Source organism: Anopheles ziemanni, chromosome X, assembly GCF_943734765.1.
Source record: "Anopheles ziemanni chromosome X, idAnoZiCoDA_A2_x.2, whole genome shotgun sequence".
Lineage (NCBI taxonomy): Eukaryota > Metazoa > Arthropoda > Insecta > Diptera > Culicidae > Anopheles > Anopheles ziemanni.
In genome coordinates this window covers 2,617,793-2,638,066 of record NC_080707.1, presented here as the reverse complement: position 1 = coordinate 2,638,066, position 20,274 = coordinate 2,617,793, and the positions used below count along the sequence as shown (strand labels likewise).

Below are 20,274 nucleotides of genomic sequence, written 5' to 3'. Positions count from 1 at the left end.
ACACACACACACACCTACATCGGACGAACGAGACGGATAGGTTGATTGTCCTCGAGGCAGTGGTGCGTAAAACATTCCTCTTCAGCACGCGTTCTGCGAAGAGTAATGCGAAGCGTGGGATCCACCCAGCGTGCTCTAACCATTACTCAATCGTGGCACTGTTGAGCGAATAATGGTTCGTCCTGTCAGGGCGAGTTCTTGGGCGAGCTTCCGCTGTCGAAACGCTACCTTTAAGCAGAGAGCTGCGTCGCACAACCGAGGCTGCGTGCGAAAGATGGCGACCGGTGATCAATTGTCGTCGCCATCGAACCGCGATCGAAGTGTGTGAGCTCTGTTCACACAAAAAACTCCGGTCGCCCAAAGCAATCGGTGTGAAAGCTTCTCCAGCAGAGGCTGGACTGGCTCATTTTTGTCCCCGTTCGAGGATCACCGATCCGGGGACTCGTAAGTCTGGCGCACGGTACATCACAATGCCAGCGAACCGTCAAATGTGCCCGTGTCACCTGTCAGCTGGGTTTTCCTTGCCCTCGCTCCGCCAGCCAGCCCGTCTGCAAGCGTGGCGTACTTACTAACCAGAAAAGTAACATGTCGACGTCTTCGGTGCGCTCCGGTGCTGGGGACTCGCTGGAGCGCAACGAACTAGTGGTGTGCGTACTGAATACGATTGAGTGAGTTAGTAGAATCTTATTGTTGAATCGATTGATTTGAATCCTCATGTAGAGTTTTTGACGTCACAGTGATTCGAATCCCTAGGAAGGATTAGGGATTTTATTCCCAAAAGTGAGTAGAAGAGCTACTAGTCACCAGAGAGATTCGATCCGTACTAGGAATCGAATCCCAATAGGGGATATCCCAATAGTTGATTTGATTCTAAATTAGGGATTGGAATTGCAAACAGAAGCTCGAATGCCATAAGCGTACTTTAATGTTTAAATAAACTATAGAGGAAGTGTGTTTGGGATTCCAGATCCTGTTTAGGATTAGTTCCCTTGTTTCGGATTTAAATCTCTGAGGCGACTAACAACTCTGTTGGTGTACTCCAAGGTTCCGATGTGAACGGAACTTCTTGATGCAGTTTGACGAACTATCGGTAGTTTCCGTTACCGTTGGGAGTTTCTCTTTTCACTTCGAAGTCCCGATACCCAATAATGGTTATGGCCTTATCCACGTAGATCAGCTATTGGAAGTTTAGGATGAATATCCAAACAAGCTAAACGAGTCGTTCCTGAGGGAGTACGCAGTATATTTTAAAGCCAATAATCAACACTCTGTATTCACCTCTATACGCTGTAGCTGCTCTAAAGATTACCAAATTCGTAACGCTTCTAAAATCGGGCTCCAACGTATCTACAGAGACTAGAGTTCCCAGGAAGGGAATGCTGTTGGAGCAATGTACACAACTTCATCATGGCTTATGATGTGAGCAATGCGTTACGCTTCCAGTTGCTCGATAAAAGTCAATAGTTTTGCGTCCGCCATCTACCATAGAATACGTGCCCGGGCAGAACATTCTTCGTTATGCTGAAGGAGGGTGAACATTGAGTTCGGAGAGTTCGCCGGTGTGTTTGAGTTCGTTCGTTCGCTTTTCGCCATCATTTTTCTTACAATGGACGCTACACAGAGGCATCCATTTCATTCCCATTCGCCAGACGTTCGCCATATTACTATAGTGCTATTAAATTAGGACTCAGCACAATGGCGGCAGGTGGAGTATCCATAACAGGACGTCAACACCGCTCCACTCAAACGGAGCAGAAATTGTTTTCGAACAGCGGAGCATCATGTGTGCACGGTCGGGTTTACCTAGCCAATAAATTCCAATACTTCCGGGCGACCGACCACCACCACAACCACCACTTCTGCCCCGTCGGAGATGCTTATAAAAACCCCGCCAACCAACTCCCCGACAGTTGGTACTGTTTCCTTTACGTCGCCCTGGTGACATGGTTTTTTTTGTCGTGCCAATCGGGATTCGTTTGTGCCGGCAGCCAATTTTCCATCCGCAAGCGAACGTGAAACCGTCCCGTGCTGCCAAGTAGCGTTTCCCACTCTATTCAGTTCTCGCCGTCTCCTCTGATCACAAACCGATAGACTCCACCTCCTCGGGTATTGAGGCTACGGATTCTAAAGACAGCTCGTAATTCGACGTTTCCTCCCAGGTGCTTGGAGGAGGGCGAACGAAATTGCTGCTAAAAGCAGGGTTGGGTTTAGTTGTCGTGACGCTTAAGCGAACCTGTTGGAAAATGTATGCAACAAGCGATGTGCTTCTGCGAACATTTCGTTCGATACGACAAAGATGTGACCTTGCTACCATTTTTTCTTCTCGCTTCGAGCATTCACGTGATCCGCAGTTGATGGCAGGCAATCAAACAGCGCCTTTAATTGATACAGGTGTGTAGGGAATTAACATATTTGCAAGTTAAAAATAAACTCAATTCGATAGGAAGTTTCGAACTGTTCAATTGTTATTATTAGGTCTGTAGTACTAACATAAATTTAGTATTTTTTAAATACAATCTATATCTATAAAAACTCGTTTCAACTGGTTATATTCGTTCCACACACTTGTTTGACTACTTCACTAGTTCAATGCAAATGTAACTCGTCCTTATTACAAAAACTGAAACAAATTTTGTAAAACTCCTTCAACTTCAATCCTTGAACTCTTATATCTTTACGTATAACGAAAAGCGATACGTTCTTTTTCAAGAACAGTGAACACATTGGTTTTTATACGAAAAGATGTCAAAAAGGTATGTGCTTACTTAGTCAATGAACATAAGTAATAGAATGGATTCTTAGCAATGAGTTAGTAAATTCATGAACAAAGCTTCGAATCTCAATCGAGTAGAAAAGTAAACAAGTTTAGAAGTTGCCACAAAAATTTCACTTTGATTTTTCACTCGATTACTTATCTATGCAGCTGTTTATGTATTACATATTTCACTTACTGCACTCTTCTTAATATTAACGATCTTTATTTGGGACTAATAACTTATTGTATTTAAAAAATGAGTGTTTTAAGCGACGAGTTACTGAAGAAATAAAATGGTCATGAGGATTATTCAGTTCGAGGCAAATCCTGCTAGAGAGATATCATTCCCTTCTCTAGTGAGATGATTTAATGCTAGGCTAATAACTGAATTTATTACCTTCCGCGTCCAATCTCGTTCGAAATCTGGTTATAAAATGTATTATAATTCAAACATTCAAGTTTTGCTACGTGGTACGCAGCTCAAAAAACGTGATAACGTTACGTTTCCCTGACCGTCCGCTTGCTTGGGGTATTTTTCATCCAAAGCTCTGCTGCTTTCCCCTCTGTCCCGTTTTCTTTTTCCCTTTTGTAAGCCCACGCAAAGCCCACCGTGGTCCCTTTTCCATTGCCTGGAGACGCCAACGGTCTCGAGGCTATTTGCACATGATTGATATGAGTATCCTTCCTCATCCGTACCCGTACGTAGCCAACGGTAGCATGTTCATCATCATCATCATCTTCGCCACCGCCACTGTCATCAGCGTAAGCGTCTTAGCCATCATCACCCGACACCACACAAACGATCAGACACGCAACACACACATACGTACATGTGGAAAAAAAGGGTAAACCACAGCAAAACCCGAGGCATTGAATTTCTGTTTATCATTTCACTCAGCGACGTATTTTGTTGTGCTGTTTTTTCTGTGTGTATGCTTTTTTTTTTCTTCTGTATATGTATATTTATTTTTTGTTTGCTCTAGTGCCGCTTGCTCGCAATTTTACGCAACCCCAAAAGGAAGGTGAGACAGTGGGTGAGTTCCGTTCCGATGTTTGGCTAGTTTGTGTTTCGGGGGGAAAAAAAATATTATCACCTCCGAACCGGTTCAACATTCGTTTTTCAAACACATACCAAACTAGGAAGCAGCTTTCCTCCCGTGCGGAAGACAAAATGCGATGTGTTTGATTTTTGAAATTGGATCCTGGGGACGTGACAAGGAACGACCCGGGGAAGGAAGCGGACAGACAACCTCGAAAGAAAGAAAGAAAGAAGGAAAGAACGAAAGAACGAACGAGGGAATGGCGGAAAGCTGGCTCCTGGCCGAGTGGCTTCGTTCGCCGAGCGCGTCGTCAGGGTGGCGTTGCCACGGAAAAAAAACATCCATTCCGGACGATGCACCCGCGTGCCAGGACGTGCCGAGGAGGGGGGGGAGTGTACCATTTCATCAATCTGATCGATATAGAATCCGCCAATCTAACGAACGACCGCCTCAACGCAAACTTGCACATCATGCACGCGCTCTACATGACAACATGTCCTGTGTTGTGTGTGTCAAATCCATCCGCCACTTGGTTGCTCGCATTGTTTGGCGCGCGGAGGTCTGAAGCGCCTGTCAACAGTGAGTTGGCGAACGCGCGAACCACCTAAGTAATACTTACATGATGACGAAAAGCCCCCGCATGTACTCCTGCATGTCGTCGACCAAGTTCACCGCACAAATGCCGACGCCCGCAAATCCCGGCAGGTAAGGCTGGGGAGGGGGGGAGAGAAAAAACAGTGTTTAGTGAGAAAGGATGAGACGTTAGTAAAAACGCTGTTTCATTACAAACTGCTATTTGTTTTTAGTTCCCGGCAGCTTATTAGCCCGCATCAAAAGCTACTGAGTTTTTTAGTCTTTGTGCTCTGCTCCTACAAATAATACGTTAATTATTGATTATACTAGTTTAGTTTTTGATTTACTTTCTCCTTTTAACGCTTGTTTTGCTTTGCTAACAATACCGCACGTATTTGGCTTTCATGTCATCCATTTTTCGAGGATCAGAAGCGCTTTTTCTCGCTATGAAGAAGGTTCGTGTGCTTATATTCGTCCCAATTGCAACGGATTGCCATTTGTGTTTTGTGTATTTTTCCAACTTACAAAATCACCCACGCATTTGATTTGATTAAACACTTTCATTTCTATGTTCAACTCGCATAACAAGTGAACTTTGTTTTCGAGGAAATCGTTAATAAACTACGAATGAAAGAGTGGAAAAACGACACAAACCGATCTAACTAATGTTCCAACCGTTTATAAAATCCCGCTCAAAGTAACAAACAAACGTAAAAAAGTAACAAACAATCGTACTGTTACTTCAAGTTGACTACAAGAGACTACATTTCAAGAGGAAAGCTTGATTTTGGGTATTTAACTTTCGGTTTTATATTCGCTTTTGAAGGGCACAAGAAATGTATGTGAAAGAAAACTTCTCAAAAACATTTTATGAAAATTAAAACTATACGTCTCACATTGAAAATTTTAAAAATCTAAGTCCTTATGGAGCTTTTCCACATTGAAAAATTGTTTCATTTTTATTGAAATTCATGTTAACCACAATAACAATACAATAAAAACAATAAAAAACATATTTTTAACTGTTTTAATGCTTTCTCTATGGTTCCAACAGTGCCAGTGTTCGTTAGAACTGCAACTTCATTTCATTAGCTTGCAGCTACGAGCTTTATTCAGTCTTGGCCAGCCAATCAGACTCTGATCAGATTGATCAGAGGACAAAACGGATCGGATTTGTCCGAAACTAACATAAGCCTGACGGATAGAACGTAAGACGAGCCGATGGTAATGTGATAAGGCTTATCGGTTCGAAGCAAATGAATTAGTTCACTCGAGAAGCCTTCACACATCGTACCGATTCTGCCGGTTCGACGTCGGGCAAATTAGTGCGGAGTAATCACTGGACACACTTTAGCACTTGAAGAAAACGAACTCTAGTGGCTTGAAGTGAGCTCTTCAGAGCCATATATGGTTCACGGAAAAGAAAAAAAAACAGATGTAGTACTCGGGTGAAGGTATCATCTCATCTTCCCATTAGCCGGACGGATCCAATTCTATTAGCCGGAGCCGAACTCCAGTGTCTGCGATGGAAGAAAAATCACAAGTGATGATGTTTTGGAGGCTGGTATCACATGCGGTACTGGCCGGGACAATCGCTCAAAAGGCAGGCATAGTTTTTCACTCCCTTTTTCCAGGGAGGATTTCCAGGAAGCGACGACATCTCACCCCGGGGCGAGTTCCAAGGAGTCTCTGATCGATGAACGGTAATAAGTCTTGCAGTTAGGAACCGATGTTACAACCCAAAACAAATAGCGTAGGATGAAACATTGCTCGAACACAAATGGCGCACCACGCCCAGGCCTTGCCGCAACAACAAATCGCACAAATCGACCTCGTAATGATGGAGGAAGGGCCCAATTCTGTTCCAGAAATCGCCCAAAATCGCGTACCTTACTTGGTATGAAAACTTGAGGCGAACAATTTCGGAACAATCGTATCGATGCCTCGATCAAACACATTCCTGGCAACCACAGAACGTGCCGGTTTACTCTCCACGTTCCACGCTTTCCAATCGTCCTCGTTGGGTACAGCTGTCACAGACATTGCCTGCAAAACTTCTACGATCCAGCTGCGGCGCAATGTTTGAAACCTTTTAAATCTTTTAGACCCACTATAATGTACCCATATACACTCAATAGAACTTCGTAAACTCGATTGGCGTGACTTTTTCGAGGTTGATAAATGGATTTTTAGGACCAGGAACAGCAACAGTCTATAGTGGGTTACGGCGCGAAATTACTTTAAAGCTAGCTTCTCAGAAATTCATTGCTAAAAAGCCCACGTTTTTGGCCCTCACCTCCAGATCCAGGAAGGTGGTGTAGATCGGGTACGGCAGAGCGATGACCAAGCCGGCCAACCACGAGGCGCAGCTGCAAACGAACGCTGGAAGGCGCACCTTCAGCGGATCAGTCAACCACCGTTTCCGGTCCCAGGCGATCAGTAGGTGTGACAGCATGGCCACGTGCAGGGGAATGTCCTGAAAATATCACAATAAAAGATCGAAAATTAGTAACATAGCAAACAAGAGCTAGAGGACAAGAATGATAAATGAACCAAGGACATTGGTAAACAAACAAACAAACAAACAACAATAGTAATTATGTCCGAAGCGAATGTAACAAATACATCGATGGTTTATAGTTCACGAATAACATAGTGTGTTATGGGAAATTCCCGATATTTTATCAACTTAAAATCAACTTAAGTAAGATATTATTTTAGTTTATCTATTCGAATACCTTTGTAGTGCGTTTCATTAAATTGTTGAATGAATTAAATTTGAGCACATTTCACATCTGCAAATCCTTAATTTTCCTCAAAACCAAGATTATGATATTCGATAGCAAACTTCAGATAACTGTGAAAACAAAACCTAAGAACTGCGAACACATTAGAGAAAACATTATTTCAATCTTCTAGTTAATTAAGCAAAGACATGAAAATGAAAATGTAAGTGGAAATACATGAAATGGTTATATTTTATTTGCTGGTTGGAAAGGAGCGTCTTCGGAACTTTTAAAACATAAAAAAAAATCTGGTGAAAGGATAGCCAAGCTTTCCTGATAAAATTTACTATTTAGGTAAAGGTAAAACCAAATCAAATCACTCCACCAACCGAATTGTGAATATGAAAACCATTTAAACCCATCGTGTGCAGACAATCAATAAACAAGATAACGTATTTAATATGTCTTTCCCCATTTAACCCTTTAATTTTTTTCCTCCTTCGTCAGAATGTTTTTAATCTAAGTAAATCTGTTTTGAATAATGACAATATTTCTTCTCGTTCTCCGGTTGAAAATCGGACGCGTCACTACCGGGAGGGAAAAACCTTCGTTTCGGGACCATGACGGCACAGATTTCCCGAGGTCCAATCAGGCCGCATTTGTTTGCCGGCCATCGTCGGATGTGTGTATGTTTTGAAAACGTTCTCATTATGAATTTTGCGATGCAGATGATGACGGTTCACATTTGAACGTTGCAGTGGAAAGTGGGAAAAAAACGGTTTCCCGATCTTCCGGTACGCTTTCGTGACTGGCATAATCAACGATTAGTGGAGATCCTTAACGATGTTTGAAGAAGTGGAACGGTCGGTTAGTATTCACCGTTGTAACGCTCCTCCGAGGCCATCCTTCATCCGGAAACTTTCATTTTCTTCATCGTACGTTCTTCATCGAAAAACTTTCTTTTCCAAAATCGCCCCCTCCCTGTTCGCTCGTGGTTCGTGTGCGTTTTTCCGGGAAAAGAAATCAAAACAAACTGTTTAATATTCGTGCTCCTACACCCCTTTGCTGGTGTTTTTCCCATTCGTCCACTTCTTTGTCACTTAATTTAAGGCTAAAGGCATCGGTTTTTAAAGCATTCGCCAGCCGTTTTTCTTTCCGGGGCCCCGTATTGGTCTCCAATTTTCCCGGCGGGCAGCACGCCACCGCAACGAGCGGGAAGGACCGGCGGCGATGGTCACAAATTGGCCGGTGGAGGTCAGGGAGGTTTCATCATTTCCGGACGGCGGCGGCGGCGGCGGCGGTGACGCCGGATGCTGCGGGAAAACTTTCCACTTTGATGTTGCCGAGTAATAATTTAATTACGATTCTGTTTTAAGGCTGCTCACTCCCGCCTGCCGAGAGTTAGGGCTGGGACGTTCGGGTGTTTCATTTTCCTTTTTTTTATTTTTCCATTGCCGGTGTTTGGCTTATTTTAATTTTAATAACGAACAACGGCATGTCCAAAAGGAAGCCTGTGCGAGTAAAACTAAAGTAAGAGTTTGGCGAATTTTGAGAGCCTCTAAACGGATCTTTAATTTCTATATCGTTTCGATGTTGTTTTTTTTCCTCCCTCTCTCTCATCCATCCACACCAGGGGTCGTCAAACCTAATCGACCCTTTCCGAACAATTTCCAAAACAAAAATACAAAAATTTCAAATCTTTAACAAAAATCCATAAAGGAGAAAAAAGACATGGTCATTTATGTTGCTGTCCAGCTTATTTTATGACAAAATCTAATGAAATATAAACGAGGAAACGGTTACCTAAACTGGTAAATTCCTCGGAAAACCTATCTTGGAAAACAAGAAACAGTTTCAAGATTTACATATAAATTTGCAATCAAATTACAGCTTCAGTACAAAGTATAATACGACGCGAACGTTTGCCGACTGCTGGTCGATTCGAAACGCTTGCCTTGCCATTACGAACAGCTACAAACCAAAACCAACAAAATTGCATAACCTTCTTCAGTTGGGTGTGGGCGGTGTGTGGAAAAATTGCAAAAAGTAAAGAGAAGCTTGTGCGGAAAAGTCTAAAATGCGAGGAGAAGTGTCCCTTCCGGTTGGGTGCCGGGAAAAGTTTAGCGATGATTCGCGTACTCGCGATCCGCACCGTGGGAATCCGAGCGTTGGCATTTCGCTTCCCGGTTCGGTCGGCGGAAAACGGCGAAAATTCACCAATCGCCAGCGCGCGCCAAAGGCAGCGCAACTTTGTGGAACTATTTTAAAAATGATTTCACTTGCTGCTTGGCCTCTCATTAGTACTGATTTGAATACAAAAATTGATAAATAAAATATGAAGTCGTGGTTACCTGATTCAGCTTTGCTTTAGGATTAGTAAAGCGAACGAGGAAAACAGATTAATCTTCCTAGCAATTATAAATCTCTTGTAGCATGAATTACATCGTATAAGATAGTAATATTATAATACTTTTAAAACTAATTTACACTTATTAATATTTATAAAATAAACCCCGTGCTTACTAGCCTTCGGATTTGAATTTTGATATTCTTTTTTAGTAAAAATTTTTATGGTTAACATAAAATAAAAGTCAGTTGACTACTTGTAAAATATTTAACACAAATTCATTTTCCTTTTCACTCGAGAAGTTGTATTTGCAATACTTCTTTCTCAAACTTGATGAATCGATTGTCAACTTCATCTAATATCTTCTTCTAGCCTCTTTATTACTTATCATGTCTGTTGTGATTGATTTGCAACATATAACATCATGTCTTTCTATAACATAGCGTATTAATTTTGCTGTTTTTCTTCAGTTGATGTGTTTTGTATGTTTTTAAACTATTTTAAAATAAAGCTTCTATCGAATTGTGATAATTAGGGGGTTTTGTTTGTAATGAAGCAGTAGTACAGACAATATATTTGTCAGTATTAGGTTTTATCTTTCTTAAAACCTCTACCTTCCCGTATAGATACAAGCCCTTGCGATTTAAACAGACACCTACACCTGAAGACCTAGCGATTTAAACAAAGCTCTCCCTCTCTCCCCTTCGGGTTGATCACTTTGAGCTGCATTTTAATCGTGCTTCGTTTCCGGTGACTTGCTGATGTGCATCAACTTTGCGCCCCGGCATCTAGAATTTTGGAAGCAGCGCAGCAGTTTTTGGGAAAAACTTTTCGACACCCGATAACGCAAAATCGGGGAAAAGTTTCTCTTACCTTCGCGCTATCCAGGACCTGCGAGGAAAGAGCCATCCATTTCACCTTTAGAACAACCGTTTTGCGAAGCTCAATGTAGGTATTGAATAGTTGGAATATATTAATGAGCAAACCCTCACGAAAGAACTCTTTTCCAGTCATCCTGATCGAAGTCGAAAAGTGAGTCATAAAAGTTCAATCATCAGATTAAACATTACTTTGATTGAAAAATCTTACTTGTTCCATGTCGCATCATTTTTCAGACTTTAAGATTTTTTTATTATAAACCCTTGGTGGACAACATATTCCAAGTCAATTTCCCAACGCTCTCGTAAAGAGCCCTAGCATACGGTAAACAACATTTTCATTCCAGCAGAATTATCGATTGGGAAACCCGACCGAGTTAAAACATTTCCCTACGCCGCTCGCTCCATAATATGCCGGTGAGTGTGTGTGCCTTGTGATGGTATGTAAATGTAAATTGGCACATTTGAATAATGCATGTTTACCAAAACCTTCGATCAATCCAATCCATGTTTTCGTAAATTTTCACCAACTTGCCTTGACCGCAAGGTTGATTGATGTTTTATTAATTTCGCTTTGGTCTTTAGGCGACTTATCAAATCAAACTACTGTAACAAATATTACAGTTGTGCAATTTTAAACATTAGTGCACTGACATGAAACTATGATTTTTAATTACTTTCATTCGAGGCTTTACAACATCAACAACCTTGGGTAGACACTCTTTAGTGCTTCTTCTATGGGTTGTGGTTCATCATCGTATATTGGACTTCTGTATATTACTATATTTCTGATAATCGAATTATAATAAAATACTGTACTGATCTAAATTTTATATACTATTGCTTTTACATGTATATTTTCACAAAACATGATCATCTTTGGAGTGTTAATGGATTCCTTAAAAGCCCAAATCAAATGCAAACTCATACTACAAAAAAAAATGACAAACTCTAGAAATATGCCTGAAAAGTAGTAAAAACGAGACTCTCGTTTAAAAAAATAACGATTATAATTGGCTGAGCAAACAAAACAAACGATAACGAGCGATAAACAAGAGGAAACAAAAAACAAACAACAAGCTCGTATTCCAGTATGAATTTTAAGTCAGTTCCGCTTTTCCGCTTTCACATTTGTTTTCACGCCTTCGACGATAAGAACTCCCTATGCGCGAATACCTTCACCGGTCAGTCGGTGTTTTAACCGCAGCGAGCGACGAACGAGAAAATTGTCCGTGGACAATACAACACGGACCGTCAGACAAAAACAGCAGCTACTGCTGGTCGAAAAGAAAATAAAAACGGAAAACTCACTCCCGCACTCGGCTTCACATAGTGAAAGCTCCCGCCCGTCCGCCTCTACTCGCGATGACTAATGTGTTAGTTCCCCCCCCCCCCCCACCATCCTACCTTTTCCTTTCCACGTGCTGGGTACGTTATCGGTACGGGTTTTCCCACGAATTTTCCACCCCATTCTCCGACACAGATATTAACACATTTCCCCATCCGGTCTCAACTTCCCGCTGCCGCTTGCGGCGATACGGAACGAAAGCGTAAGGCGAAATTTAGTGACTTTGGCAAAATGAGCTGGTGTGCGTGTATGTGTGTTTGTGTGTGTATATGTAGACCACACGTTCCACGTTTTACTTTTCGGTTTCATGGTCGCGAAAAGGAACTTTTCCAAAACCGTGCAATTTCACCAACTCCCACCACGATTTGCGACGTGGTTTGTATCGTTTTATTTTACATCTTTTCTTTCCATCTCTCTCTCTCTCTCTCTTTTTGCTTTCTCTCTTCTTGTTCATCGATAAATGTACATGTAAAGTATTAACCTTCCACACTCCTTAACGTTTCAGTTGTTTTTTTCTCGTTTTTTGTCCCATTTTCGCTAAAAATATACACCCTGAACCACTCAAGGTATTACTTTTCCTCTTTAAATACCACAAACAATAGGGCAAATCGTGTTTTTCTTCTCATAAATCGTTCAGTCTTACTTTTATCCAAATTAGATCCTTTTATGTATGTTGTTTAGTGTGCTTTTGAACCCAAAGAGACCAATGACTGTCTTGTTATAAATTAAAATTCGTTAATGTTGTTCCTACGCAGCTGGTTCGGAGAGATTTGAACTTAACCGATCGATCTGTTATCGTGTTTTCCAATTGTATCATTTTCATGTTTTGTTTATGAAACACTCACTTATAAATTTTACAGTTCTGACCTTTTTGTTAAGGGGTTTTATACTAGACTCAAGAAGCAGGACACACGTTCGTACTTTGTTTCAGTCTACTGTTCTTTTGTACCACATTCGATCGATTTTCCCGCTCCAAGCACGGGCTAATAAACGGAAGCTCTTGACAATCGATCAGCCCTTCGATACGCTTCCTCCCTCCCCGATTTCCGCCGGGAAAACCGCCTCCTTCAAGTGGGCCCCCCCGCGGTGTTCGAACTCCCAGCGAAATAAAAGTGGCGAGTCGCGAGCGGCCCGAAGCGGTATTCGCATTCGTTTAATCGACTTGCAAAGCGGCAAACGGAGCGGAGTCAGGGACCAGATGGAGGCACGATGGTGGCGTTTTTATTGGGCCCCTCAGTTTCTTTTTTCGCAGCAAAACACCCAGCATTCGGTGGTGTTGAATGCCAGGGCGCGATGTGTTAATGGACCCATCATGCGGCCCATTGTCGCGATTTATAAGGCGGCAAACCGGGAAGCGGCACACATCTCATCGCAAGAGTTTTATTTCACCAATCGACATTATTGCATTGCATTACAGTAAAACGATTCGCAGGGAACCCTTTGCGGTGGTGCATAAGAGCAGGGGCTTCGTACAACCGGAAACGGTTCCATAACTTTCTCGAAGTGGGTCAGTATATATTTATGAAGCTATATATTATTTGAACAATTATATAGAGTATTTCCTTATTATGAGAATTTTTACATGTTTCGTCTATAGCACTAAAAAATATACAAATGTGTTTAAAAGTAACAGATACTTTCAAACGTATAACTGAAAATTTTAATCCTACATTTCTCATGTTAAAGAACTTCTTCAAATCTTATTATCGTGAATAGATAAGCAGAGTACTAGAATGTTCAAGTAGCTTTTTTCCTTATGTCAAAAAAAGATTTATTTTAATCAAAAATTTTTGAATCTTTGAATTCAAAACTTAGTTGGAAGACTGTTTTATTTGGACTGTTTTCTAGTAACGAGAAAATAGGAAGCCATACACGAGTTTTCTGTTACTTATTTAAGTTCATTTGTATGCTCTTGCTTCAAGTGCACGTCTCTTTTGAGAATCTGTATACATTTTAAACAAAGATTTTATTTTGACAATGCAACCAGCTCACTTTCTGATGAATTTTATGTTTTCTGCAATCTTTTCTATTTGTAAATTGAAGTAAAAACTTTACTTTACTTTTGTCAAAACTGACGGTGAAATCACGACCCCATGGATACATAAAATATAATCAAATCTTTCCAAGCGGAGGTAACCGAGATTGAATCTACATTTGAATGGAGTGCAGAAACATGGCAGTATGTCCTGTTCAATGACACTTCTTTCTGAATATTAGTAGAGTAGTCGATCGGGGTCGTCCGGTGCAGCCGGTTTTGAGATAAATCACGACATCCACGTTCAACGAATGGCTAGCAAGTGCTAGAGCGACTTACCTGCAGAAGCGGCAGAAAGAAGCAGAGAAACTGGCCGAACACCCAGTTGTGTATCAGCATCACCATGAGCGTGATCGGCAGCACGAACGCGCACTGAACGCAGTGGCAGACGGCGAGGTTGACGATGAACGCGTGCGTCACGTCGCGGAACAGCTTGTACTTGCTGATGTACACGATGATCATGACGTTGAGCGTCAGCCCGAGGGCGGTCGGTATCGCGTACAGCAGGATGAACAGCGGGTAGATGCGGGCCACCACCGGCTTCAGGTACGGCGCACTGTAGTCCTCGGTGGCGCTGTAGTTTTTCAGCCCGAGCAGCACCTGCATCACCGCTTCGGCAAACTCCTCCGGGATGCCTTTCGCGTCCTCAAGCTGCGGCGAGCGCATGGCTGGCGGTTTGTGCGCTACGGGCACCGTCGATGCCGACTGCTAACCTGCAAGGCTGCAGTTCCCCGCAACATTCCCGCGCGGGTCGTGATTTATGAAACGAAACAAGAACAGAACGCCATGCTTAGTACGTGTGCAATCGTGGCCGCCAGTTCCTGGCATTGCCTTTATTCAATTGCAAGGAAAAGGAATGATTTAAGAGGTATTTCGATGGGATACTACCATTTATCTACCAACGCCCGTCAAAGTTAGTAGTTAGTTTCCACCTTTTGCACCGGAAAGCAGATAAGGGAAGTAACCGTTCGACAGCAGTCATTTAACAAAACGACAACTTTCCTTACATTCTAGCAAATGATAACAATGAAAATAGTCCAAAGTACTCAAACAAAACAAAACAACTAAACATAAAAAGGGCAAAACGAACAGAAGCATTTATTTTCATGGAGAAACATAAATGGAATCGATTTGATTTCTAGGACTTCCAGTGAATTATAAATTATACGTGAACATGCCAATAGAAGTACATAATAGCAGATCACTATGATTGTGAAGCAGGCGATTAAATAGAAGTACAAATGAAAAGAAAAACAATGGTACTATTTTGGAAACTAACAGTAAAAGAGTTCAAAATTAAGATGAAAATCAAATTAAGTATGATACTCTAACCCGGAACAAGAAAGGAAAATTAAAACAAAAGTACAACATGCTCGACCCCCCTTATTGTGAAGCATGCGAACGATTGCATAAGAAGTACAAAGTAATATAATAAATTCAAATTCAAATAAAAGTACAACATGTCCGTTCAACCTTGCTGTAAAAGATTCAAACGATTGGATACAAATAAAATAAAGTGAAAAACAAGAAAACTGTTTTGGATAAATAATTAAACAAAACTTGAAACAACAAAACATTGCAAAAACTGATAGGATTAAAACTGTAGGTGGTATTTTACAACTACATTCGTTGCGTGGTTGTCATATTGTTTAAAGAATATGTTACAGATTTGTTCATGTTTCTGAAATAAAACTTTCAAGTGATTATCTTTTTTTTCAGTTGAGTTCTCGAGTTGTTTGTTTTAGTTTGTGTAAAAGTATTGTTGTCCTATGTAATGAATGCGAACATAACCTTGTTCTTTGCGCTGCGATAATATTGTCAATTCCTAACGGCGAATGGCGCCTTGTCAAGCCCGAACGGTTGATCGTGTGGGCTTAGCATCGCGAATAAGCTCGCGTTCGTGCGAACACCGGGCGGAAAGCACCAGGTGTCCATCACGATCGATCCGTTTTTGGGGGGGGGCGAACACTCGAGCGTCCGCGCGCAAATATTTGAACAACTCTCGACCTCGTGCCGGATTAGTAACGGCTTTGCTTGCTTCCTTTCGTGCGCCACTTTCATTTTTCGGCAAACGAAGCACAAAAACGAGATACCGGAGGCTTTCCCGGGTAGTCGGTACCGGTTGGGAGTAATTACACACCTTACCGGTGGCTTTTCCGTTCGCTTGCCACAACAGTGTCCGGTGATCCGGTGGCTGGCAGCACTTTAATGAAATTTATTGCACATTCCCAAACCGAGGTGGAGCGAAACTTCTCCCCGGTGTTCAGCAATTGGTCAAGTTTTGTCCGACCTTCACACCCGGTGCTGGGGTGAGCTTTGCCCTTTCGGTGTATTCATTAACTTCCGGCCGCCGCAAAACCGACTGTTAAGCGATGAACTAAACCAAATGATTCTATAAATACTCACATACGCGCGGTGGGAAATCCTGATCCTCCTCCCTCGCTGCTTATTGGCAAACTTTTAGTTAGGCTTTCCACGCCCGGGGCGTGGGAAAAGTTCCAACTTTTTTTTGTCTGACCCCGAGACAGTATTGTTTTCCCTCCGAACGGAAGAAAGTTCGCTTGCGATGGGGGAAAAGAAGTAATACACTTATCGCAGCAGGACATGCGCGCAACGAAACAAAAGCGGCACTCGAGAAAATTTCACGCCCGAAACGACGTCCGATGCCCAGGTGGCTTACCGTTTATCCCCTTGGCCTAACTGATATTTCAAACTCTCCTTCCGCTCGAACCGGCAAATATCCGATTCTGGAGGCGCTTACCGGACGATGCTACAATTCTACCGACCAAACCAACGTTATTTCCTTGAACAGCATCAGACCGGCTTGACAAGTGTAACGAGCACCACTTTAGACAATTTAACATATTATTTATTCCAGTTATTTTTCAGTAAGCAGCTGGAGTTTATTTTTTAAGGAGTCAAACATAAAACAAACTCGTTACGAAACATACTTATAACTAGATACTGATATAATAGAAAAAACATTTTAAATAATAAAAAACTGTAAGTGAAACAAGATTAACACAAGAAATGATACATCAGATGTATATAATTCACTAGCAAGAAGAAAAAATCTACCCTGAATGGAAATATTTTTTATCAAAAGGTATTTAACAAACGGAACGAATTCACTTCAATGAAAATCACTCATTCACGTTTTTACTGCTCACTTGATATAAATAAATACTAAATGAATAAGAAAACAACTTTTAGAAACATATAAATAAATACTAAATGAATAAGAAAACAACTTTTAGCAACACTACTGTAGAGAAAACGATGAACCCAGATAATAATAATGGGTAAAGGGTGTCTATTTCAATAATGAAATAATTAATCATTTCAGAACACTAAGTTATGCGCTTCATGGAAGCATTTAAAAATAATCCTCATCGGGAAACTGAAGTGGATAAGTGATGGTACATAAAACGTTTAATGCGCTCACTTGCACGCATAACGTAACCTCAAATTATGAAGTAATTACGCAGTGTGAAAGAATAATCATTATCCTCGATCGATGGAGTCGAGTCCGCAATCTCTTTAGCTTCATTAAGATCGCATCAGGCGGGCAGATTTTAAGGTGATAATGTTTTTTGTTGCGTTTCATCGGATTCATCGGACAAATCGAGGGAACGGACAATGTGTAAAGTTTTGTTTTTTCCCCATTTCGCATCTATTTTTTATTATTTCATCCACTTTGTATGGTATCGGAATATGTTGTTAGTTTTTCTAGGAAACTGCCCGCCCAGGCTCGTTGACGTTGACGTCCATTTGTAAAATGAGTTGTGTTGCTTCCTTTTTCTCTGTTTCCTTTTTCTGTCGACACGGGTTTGCCACGTAACCGTTGGTTACTTTCAAACAGTGTTTTAATTAGTCACTCCGTCAATTGATATGCGATGGAAAAACTCGTCCGGAGGCGGACAATCGCATTGTCGGCTGGCATCGACTGGGTGGCTTCATTTTGCTTCAAAAAAAAAAAACCACTCGAGAAAAACTCAGTGTAGTAATTTGATGATGGATTAATACAGCGTTCGCGACGAGCATGAAGGATGCATTTGTGTGAAAGTGCTTCGAGTGTTCTATGTTTCTTTTGTTCCGTGCGCGAGGGAGATAAAATCATAGAAACACCACCAAGCGATGGAATAAAATGAAGCACGACAAATGCTACCACTGGCATACATTCTTCCGCCTATTATGTGTCTCGAAAGGGGGGAAAAGATAAATCCACCACCCCGCAACTGTGGTGGAAGCTGTGGCGTACGAATCATGAAAACTCGTGAGCCGTGTGTGGAGAGAAAGCAAAACAAAAACACCCTAACAACATATGACGAGCATCGGAAAAGGGGATTTTACAGCAGGCACTGAGTGACAACAGCGCTAGACTTGCTTTAACACTTTATTTCTTTTGCATTTTGCTTTGAAACTGGCATTGCTTGCGATCAAAAGCTGCTCGCAATGAGGTACTTGCCTTCTGTCTTCACACTTTTCCGACTGCACCGTACTTTATTTTCCGAGCTTCCATGCTTCCCTTTTTGCCTTTCCTCCCTCCCCCACCGAATTTTCACCACATTTCTTTTGTCCCATCGCTAAACAGGCTGCACAAAAGGCGCCCACGTTGAAGCTCCCTCAAGCTTTACCCAAGGTAATCCCGTGGAAAATAGGATCAAGCAAAAGTTTGTGTGTGTGTGTTTTTTGTTTTGGAATAAAAAAAAAAGTCAGCGAGCCTTTTAATTCACGGCTCGTTAAATTTACTGCAAAATGCCACGGTTTTAACTTTTCCCTACCTTCCCCACGCTGGTGGAATTAGATCGTCCTTTCCGGGCCCGGGAGTGATTCGGCTGAAAAATAGTTAAACGCCACAGGTAAGTTGCTCCGGATTCGAATGAATTATTCATCAATGCCTATTTGCAAAAACCCCTGCCGTTGCCGGGTTTTTGGGAAAAGCGAAACAGCCTCGGTAAGCTCGTGGGAGTATGAATTCACCCACCGCTGTAAAGCGCCCGTGAGGTGCCTTTCGTGGGGGGGGGGGGGGGGGAGAAAAAAAATGCGTCAATTTAAATAATTGCCACACGGTTCGGCGAAATTTGGGCCGGAGAGGACAACAAATGTTTGGAAAACGAAAAAAAACTCAAAAAAAAAACAACACAAACCAACCGAAACAAAACAAGCCATTTTTGGAAAAATAAGTCGATGCACGCGTGGAAAGAGATTATCCGATTGTGGAGGTGAGCCTGTTTTGCTGAAAACAAACCCTCAAAAAGGGTAAACACTGGGGGTGGGGGCGGTGGCGATCGATTCCGGTCGTGAAAGTTTCCACCCCACCCTCGTTCCAGGGAAAATGTCGTTACGATAACAAAAGCGAACGCCCGCAGGCAGTCGCATAACACACAGTTGAAGCTGAAGAGGACAAGCCACTTGCAATTGATACGCCCGGACACCATTGCATCTCAGGGCAGCTCGGGGCTATCCGACCCAGAGAAAGGGTGTTGGGGGAAAAACGCACACAGTTGCGTTGTTTATTGTTTGCCGGAGCTGAATACGACGGGGAGCCATCGTGTATCGGAAATTACGGCACGTGTGAGTCGCCCTCGGCCGACCACATCCAGCACCGGTCGAATAATGTACCTTCTTTATGCAGATAAAACCAAAGAGCGTCCCCAAGGGAGCGCGGGGAAGCAAAAGGCGTTCGGTGAACCGAGGTGAATGGACGCTATTCATGCAACCTCGGCGGGCATTTAAAAAAAATCATCGTGCTTTTTATTTGTTGCGCTGCCTGTTTGGCCGCTTTAGCCAACATTTTCCCACTATAATTTAAATCAAATTCCAATTCCAAAATAATACCGATGGTGGATAAAATGTACTGTTTGTATTTGCAATTCCAAAAATCGTGCTTCATTTGCAGAACCATGCGAAAGGTTATGGAGACGCCTGGTGGATTTTCTGTGGCATCTCGTGTAGGATTTTTTTTTACTGCTATCAATATCGCTGTATAAAACTTTAACTTTAAAAGAATACTAACTTTAAAACTGTTTCTAGTAACGCAGAGTCAATATGAAATTTTCTTGAATTATTTCAAGTGATTTTCACGAGCAATTGAAAGCCATTTGGAAAAGCATAGAAACCCTTGATGGAACGGTGGAAAAATACCAACCGGAAAAGACAAACTAAATTATATTTCTCAACTTAATGTGAAACAGTACAATTCAGCATTGGTGCTTTATTTTCCCGACCCCCCTGTTATTTGTTTTAAATGATGGAGACGCCTGGTGGTTTTATGTGGCATCATCCGTAGTGTTTTAATGTTCACGTCATCAATATGGTAAACACAACAGAAAACCAAACTGAGACTATTTTACTTAGCAATAACACAGAAGAAAAGATTTTCTTGAGCTGTTCGACACGATTTCCACCAGCGTTTAAAAGTGATTTCCAACAGCATGGAGACTTACCTGGTGGAAGGATTTGTGGACAGATACCAAACGAAAAACTCGTATGAAAACTGCCCCAATCTCCATAGATGGTGGAGACGCCTGGTGGTTTGTGTGACTTCTCGGAAAGGTTTTGATTTTTGA

The 20,274-nt window shown here is 41.9% G+C and overlaps 1 protein-coding gene across 1 annotated transcript in view; it reads right to left on the bottom strand.

Annotated features, from left to right (window-relative positions):
- LOC131291322 (G-protein coupled receptor moody) overlaps positions 1-14,368 on the bottom strand; it is a 52,136-nt gene extending 37,768 nt beyond the window's left edge. The window contains exons 1-3 of the mRNA XM_058320519.1: positions 13,982-14,368; positions 6,665-6,844; positions 4,415-4,506 (exon numbers count right to left, since the gene is read on the bottom strand). Coding sequence (XP_058176502.1) covers positions 4,415-4,506; positions 6,665-6,844; positions 13,982-14,368 — 659 coding nt within the window. The remainder of the gene's footprint in view (positions 1-4,414; positions 4,507-6,664; positions 6,845-13,981) is intronic.
- Between the last annotated feature and the right edge of the window lie 5,906 nt (positions 14,369-20,274).